This window comes from Malus sylvestris, chromosome 15 (genome assembly GCF_916048215.2).
Source record: "Malus sylvestris chromosome 15, drMalSylv7.2, whole genome shotgun sequence".
Taxonomy (NCBI): Eukaryota; Viridiplantae; Streptophyta; class Magnoliopsida; order Rosales; family Rosaceae; genus Malus; species Malus sylvestris.
In genome coordinates this window covers 41,560,525-41,567,632 of record NC_062274.1, presented here as the reverse complement: position 1 = coordinate 41,567,632, position 7,108 = coordinate 41,560,525, and the positions used below count along the sequence as shown (strand labels likewise).

Here is a 7,108-nt window from a genome sequence, read left to right as displayed (position 1 = left end):
TGATGCAGCTGTCTACATCAGATGTCACCTAAGATGGTATAGAAATATGATATAAAAACATAATATTACTCTTGTTGAAATACCTTCAAACTTTTCTCAAACAAATTCCACTAATGAAAGTTACCTAAGAAACTGGACCAAGTCCCACGTCGGCACGCTGCCGAGGTATAATCTCAAACAAGCTTACATTACATACATAACATGGAACAACTTAAACTTATCATCCATTTGAAGCTATTCAAAGGGCTCTTATATGATTATAAAAGAACGATGGAATATGGATATATAATATTATATATGTTAATTAACATACTATAGGAGTACCTTTTTTTATAAAAGGAATTGGATTGCATGTTTCGATTACCATTCATGATGTTTCAAAATGTGATTTGATCTCTTAAAAAACTTGATTAATTTAGTTACTGACATTTCATATCCTTCCACTGAGTTTATGCCAAGTTACATTCACACTTAACTCCCAATAAGACAGTGAGTTCTCTTGGCCATGTCTTTAAAGTGGTGGCCACTCTTATAAGCACCCATGTACAAACACCACCACATTATAAACCTCTTGCATACCTCATCATGCAACACCACTATGCTCTATATTTGTTTGAGGGGTTATTGAGTCCCCCACTTTCCACAAACAAGTCAAAACTAAGAGATAAAGAATGATCACATATAATTCATATGAAAACTTATACCGAATCACATTGTGAATGCTGACAATGGTATTCAATTTGTAGATCCAAACTTTTCTCAACTAAATTTTTGAAGTTAACAAATACATGAACAAACTAATTACAGTTCTAGTAACATATATATGCACTTATTTCCATCATTTTTGTTAAAAGTAACAAAATATATATATATATATGTGTGTGTGTGTATCTAAATAACAATCATATATTGATGAAATTGGGGTTCCACCATAAAACCAATTGGTAATATGGAGAGTAGCCCAAGACCATATAAGCACATAGCAAACCTTGTCCCTCACCGATGTGGGACAACTCTCAACATGCTCCCGCACGTGTGGCGGATTTTCAAGCCTACACATGGACAACAACTAAGTGACGTGGAGCACATGTGGCCATTTGGCTTCACAAGAGGATAACCCGCTCTGATACCATGATGAAATTGAAGTTTCACCATAAAACCAATTGGCAATATGGGGAGTGGCCCAAGACCATATAAGCACATAGCAAACCCTGTTCCTCACCGATGTGGGACAACTCTCAACATATATATATAATGAACTTTCAACTTTCGATTGATTTTGATGTACAAAATATTGACTTCGTCTAAAATAAATTGTAAGAAAAATGGTAACCATTGGAATTACTACATATATTTCATTAACTAAGCCTCATTTAAGATGGATTGAACCGCGGTACTCTTAAATCCTCCCATCCCATGGATTGGGAGTTCAGTGATTGAATAACGTACGTAGCCAACTTTTTCAGTTGGGGGATCCAAATTTCTACTTATTGGATGAATAGGCCCCCAATAAAAATATAACCCCTCATTTCGTATAGGAATCCACATAAGAGTCTACAATGACTTTAATTTCTTGAAATAGAGTTGTTTATTGCTAATGGATAAGATAATCCAAAGATTAGTGCTTGGACATGTAGAAAGTAGAAACAGTTAGGCTTATCTTAATTATTTTTGCCTTTTGGGTTCTCTATAAAAAGGCATTTTCTCGTTCTAGTGTTGACATGCAAGCATAGAAGAGAAGTACAAGTAAATCGTACAACAAGCTTAGAAAAAGAGTGTGTGTTTGACATAGAGAAATTAAGATGGGAGACCAAATTGCAAATGGAAAATTGAGTCTCTTTCTTTATAAGATAAAGCCTTACGTGGCTATGGTTTCTTTGCAATTTGGATATGCAGGAATGTATATTATCAGCATGGTTGGTTTGAAGCGTGGCATCAATCACTTTGTTCTTTCTGTGTACAGGCATTTGATTGCCTTTGCTGTTATTGCACCATTCGCACTTGTCCTTGAAAGGTCTCTCTATCTCACATATATGCATGCATGCATGGATACATACATATACATATATATATGTGTGTGCGCGCACGCGTGTAAATTGTTTTACCTAATTAAATTAATTATATATGTTGTTACTACTTGAACTTATTGTTTAATTCCAACTCGTTTTACAGGAAAATAAGGCCAAAACTGACTCTTGGGATCTTCCTAAGAATAATGGTGCTTGGTTTTCTCGAGTAAGAATATGTCGATCTAATTTGTTATATATACGCAATACCCCGGAAACACAATGAATTTTGATTTTGCATGGCTAGATTTTAAGTTATTAGCTTTTGCATTTTGAAAGCTAATTATGATGTTCATGTAATGGTCACTTTCCTGCAGGCCTGTTTTTGCTCAGAACTTGTACTTTGTGGGAATGACATACACCTCAGCAACATTTGCATCTGCCACTGCTAATATCCTCCCTGCCATTACCTTCATTTTTGCACTTATTTTCAGGTAAAATCTCATAGCCGATCATTACATAATTCTTATCACAATCGTCTAGGACATCATGCAGTAGCAATATTAATTACATATACAACGTACATGTGTTGGAGCGTTTGTCACAAGAAGAAATACAAGTAGTTATTTATTCAAATTATTAATATGCACTAACTTGGTCATTGTCCCAATGTTTAGGTTAGAAAAAATCAATTTCAAGAGGCTGCCTAGTGTAGCAAAGGTGATCGGGACTGCAATCACAGTCGCAGGAGCGATGGTGATGACGTGGTACAAAGGGCCCATCATTGAACTTATAAGTGGACAATCACAAAGCCACCACACCAGCACCGCATCCGGTGAACAACATTGGGTCACCGGCACCATGATGCTCCTAGCCCGTTCTTGTGGTTGGTCCGGTTTCTTCATTGTACAAGTGAGTATACAGCAAGTCCAAATCCTTTGCTGATATTATACTTCAGTCATTTCATGGATAAACCCTAAACCGTAAAATATAAGCAGATATATATTTATAGTACCCCATTATTGAGTTGGTCTAGCTGCAAGACTGAAATGTTTATTAAATGTGAGCTAATTTGAACATTATTATTGTACGTTTGGTGCAGTCTTTCACACTAAAGCTATACCCAGCCGAGCTCTCTCTCACTGCTTTGATATGCTTAATGGGTGCATTGGAAGGTGCCGTTGCCACGTTCGTAGTGGAACACAGCATGAGTGTTTGGGTTATCGGATGGGACTCCAGGCTTCTAGCAGCTGCTTACTCTGTGAGTACCATATATCATCATATAATTTAACTATTACAAGCTAATTACCAACTTTAATTCCTTGTTGGGATTGTTGCAAAGTTGTATGACAAAATGAATCTTATTGTGAATAGGGGATAGTTTGCTCCGGGATTGCATATTATGTGCAAGGTGTTGTGATGAAGGAACAAGGTCCAGTTTTCGTGACAGCTTTCAGCCCACTGGCCATGATCATCACGGCCGCTCTGGCCGCCATCATTTTAGCTGAGCAAGTGCGCCTCGGAAGGTATGATTATGCATGCTAGCTACAAATTATTATTAACGATATATTTTAACCAATAATTGTCGTTACGTACTCAGGATCTCTTCCAACAAAATGAACCCCAAACCCTAATGGTGCATGTTCTTTTCTTTTGTTATATTGCAGCATACTTGGAACTATTCTCATAGTCATCGGCCTCTATGCTGTTGTTTGGGGTAAAAGCAAAGATCCTACGGCCTCTGCCTTATTGATCAAAGACGGGAAAGCTGTTGCTCATGAATTGCCAATCACGGACGACAGTAATAGGTCATCAATCACTGGGGGTAACAACACTAAGGATAGTACTACTATTGGAGCTGCTGGGGACTTCAAGGTTCCAATCAAAGCACAAGAATCGTGAAAACTACTAGATATGCCCAAGATTAATACCACAGAGGCTTAATTACAATTTTCAAGATCTTATTAATTAAGTGAGAATATTTGTATTTTGTTTTTGTTTTTGTTTTTTTCCTTTTTTCTTTTAGGAAATTTATGTAAGGGATAAAACTCGAATTTAAACACCTTGCAACAAATTAAAGGTGAATTTAGTATCACATCATGCATCCTCATGGAAACAAGTGAGACTTCATCAGAAAAATGTGTACTTTTTGGATGTACCTTTGAGAATGAGGGAAATATATGTACATCCTACTATGTTTGTGTACATCGTCTCTATTTTCCCATTTTTGTTTCTCTCTCTCCCTATTTTTTTTTGTCAAATCTTTCTCTCTCTTCAGTTTGTTCATTTGTTTTTTCATTTTATCGGGGAATATTGTTTTTCCTTATGAGACCTAAGAAGTCAACCTAGCGAAGTTTGGAATTGCAACAACACATCGTTAAGAAAATTCTTAAGAAGCAACATAGAAAATTTTCAAGATTAATTGGAATTTCAATCTAATGCGAATTCCTAATTAAAGTAAGGTAGTCACTTTTCCCTAACAAACTACAAAAAAAAAAATTGTGTTGTATGGCCTAACAAGAAAAGCGGACATATAACTCAAGACGGAAAAAAATTACATAATTTATATGCTCATGGTTTGACATAAAGGTTTCACATGCTTACAAAGAAGCTAATTTTGCTAACGACTCTCTACTTAAACATGGCCATTTTCCAATACTTGTTGGTCGCAAACCTACTTCATTAATCATGAAGTTTTTTGCTAACTTTAAGATTGCGATTTTTTTTTTTTTTTATAATTTACCTTTAACGTTGAATTTTGCAAAAGACTTATAATCACTACTACAATAAACACTTTGCACGACGAGAGAGTATTTGTCACTCAAAGCATTTCTTCATCACGCAACACCTATGGTGATGCAAAAATCGTCGCGCATAATTTTTCAAGCAAAGGTCATGAATAAAGATCCTGCGTGACGAAGAGACCAGATTCGTCGTGTGGAAAAAAGATTGCCCGATGTTTTACTACTCGTCGCAAGAAATGTCTACAGACGAAGGCTTTCATCGCACAATATAAAAGCAAGTGGGCCTTGTGATGAGAAATTTCTAGGGACTTCTCTTTTTCGTCTCTAAACTATTTGCGCAACAAATGAAGCGGAATTTTGAATTAATTTAATAACATACATATTGTCGCCTTAATGTTTGCGCGATGAAACAATTATGACACACGTAATTTTGCACGACGACTTAGCTTCGTCGCACAAGTGTAATTTTTAATTAAAAATACAAAATAAAAAATTTAATAAATAGAATTTAATTAAAGAATATATTTAATACAATTGGCAAAAAAAAAATTAATTAATAGAAAAATAATTTATTTATAATATAAATAAAAATATTTGTACAACTACAAAGTTTAAAAAGAAAGCGGGAAAAAACCTATGAAAAAAATGTGGGGTAATCTATGGGCAAGTCGTTCGTAGGTGCTTGGTGATCTTGCTGCTTGACGGGCTCAGGGTTGGGGACGGGCTCAAAGGTCAATGGGTCTGATTGCTAGGTATGCTTGGGTTGGAGGGGCTCTGATGTCAGTGGTGCAGAAAAATAGGGGAGACGAATTTGGAGGAATGGAGGGCATGTACGATTAATGACATATGAGTCTTGTACGATGCGAGCTTCCTCCTTAGGCCAGCGACTTCCTGCGTCAAAGTTGTAACCTCGCCGTTCGACTACAAGGATGAAGAGGCTCCACTCTCCCGCCGTCTGGCATTCCCCATCCCCCAGCAATATGTACCTCGTCTCTGACCGAAAGTCTGGTCCAAGGTCTCTATAAGGATGTGAAACCCCGCATCCTAAAGGGGATCCACATACTCGATCGGCGTGTTCGGAGGAAGCTGGAAGGCGGACTCCTGAATGACAGACTGGCACTTCTCCACAATAGTCACTTGTGAAATAAACATGGAATATTAATAGCAAACCATTTGAATTAATTAGTATAATACTTTAATGTATAAGACATTAATTACATGAAGGGACTCAGTCAACTCATCCCGGGCCGAACATAAATGTCAGCAAAGACGTCGATCTCTTAGAATTTCGAACCCCCTGGAATAGAAAAAGATAAGGAAAATGTTAGTATGGAAACAAACAAAAAAAATTATTAGCGACATTTTAAATTTGGAAGTGAAAGCTTTAATATATACCTTCTGTCACGCCTCCATTCTATATGAGAAAGGCCTCGAACCCGAATGGTGGAGAAGTGTCTTCTTCTCCCGATTGATCTTGTTTACCTTCGCCTTCTTTTGTTATACACAAAATAAAAGTATTAGTTGTAATATTTAAAGAAAATATAAATAAATGAAAAAGTAATAAACATTTGTAAAAATTTTAAAAAATAAAATGAAAGAAGTCCTATATTTAAAAATGGACCACATAAGCCGGCTCCTGAAAATGACCGCAGAGCCAAACCCAACTATTTTCTCGGTCCTCGAACTCCTTCGGGCAACCCTCCTCGAGATCAACCTGCAGATCATCAAACATCTCGAAATACTGGTGTAGGTCACTCTTCCATTGCTTGTACCGTTCGGAGAAGAGCCAATTGAGGTATGCCAATATGTGCTCGTTGATATTATTGAAATTGTAGTTTGTCTGCAATGTAACAAATCTTACAAAAGTATTAGTAATTAAATACATTAATAAATATAAATATATAAATTTTATATGAAAACCATTAAAAAGGCAAGGATACTTACAGACAAATAATTGCGCACTGTGTTCTTCACCTCGTTCACCATCGCCTTCCAACACTTCCATTGTATAGGGCAAAAGGTCCAAATGACATGCCCAATGTCGTGGGCCAATGCATTGTGCTGCTTCGCCGTTGGTTCAGCCCGATGTCATTCATCGTATTCGATTATGATACGATCATTGGTCACCCTGGTGACCTTTAATTGGCGACAAGGTCTCTGGGTGTTTTTCTTGGCTACAAACAAATGAAAAATTAACGTTAAACCAAAACTAATAACAAATGCTACCAAAATTTCGGTAGAACCTCCCTAAAATTAAAACATTTCCCAAACCCTGAAAATAAAATAAACAATATATGTATCCAACACAATGATCACAACAGTTTAATAATGGATTGGGAACAATGACAACAATATATG

General features: G+C 36.5%; 1 protein-coding gene across 1 annotated transcript; it reads left to right on the top strand.

Annotated features, from left to right (window-relative positions):
• The first annotated feature begins 1,733 nt into the window (after positions 1-1,733).
• Positions 1,734-4,211, top strand: LOC126601874 (WAT1-related protein At1g21890-like). Its single transcript, XM_050268643.1, has 7 exons — positions 1,734-2,014; positions 2,173-2,235; positions 2,384-2,500; positions 2,684-2,918; positions 3,109-3,267; positions 3,381-3,532; positions 3,674-4,211. Exons 1-7 carry the CDS (start codon positions 1,803-1,805, stop codon positions 3,906-3,908), a joined length of 1,173 nt encoding a protein of 390 aa, XP_050124600.1. The 5' UTR covers positions 1,734-1,802; the 3' UTR covers positions 3,909-4,211.
• The last annotated feature ends 2,897 nt before the right edge of the window (positions 4,212-7,108 follow it).

Bases quoted from the DNA above. Each gene is read 5' to 3' on its own strand.
- LOC126601874 (XM_050268643.1), top strand. From the start codon at position 1,803: ATGGGAGACCAAATTGCAAATGGAAAATTGAGTCTCTTTCTTTATAAG. The intron at 2,015-2,172 runs GTCTCTCTATCT...CTCGTTTTACAG, and splicing joins TTCGCACTTGTCCTTGAAAG to GAAAATAAGGCCAAAACTGA. The intron at 3,533-3,673 runs GTATGATTATGC...GTTATATTGCAG, and splicing joins GAGCAAGTGCGCCTCGGAAG to CATACTTGGAACTATTCTCA.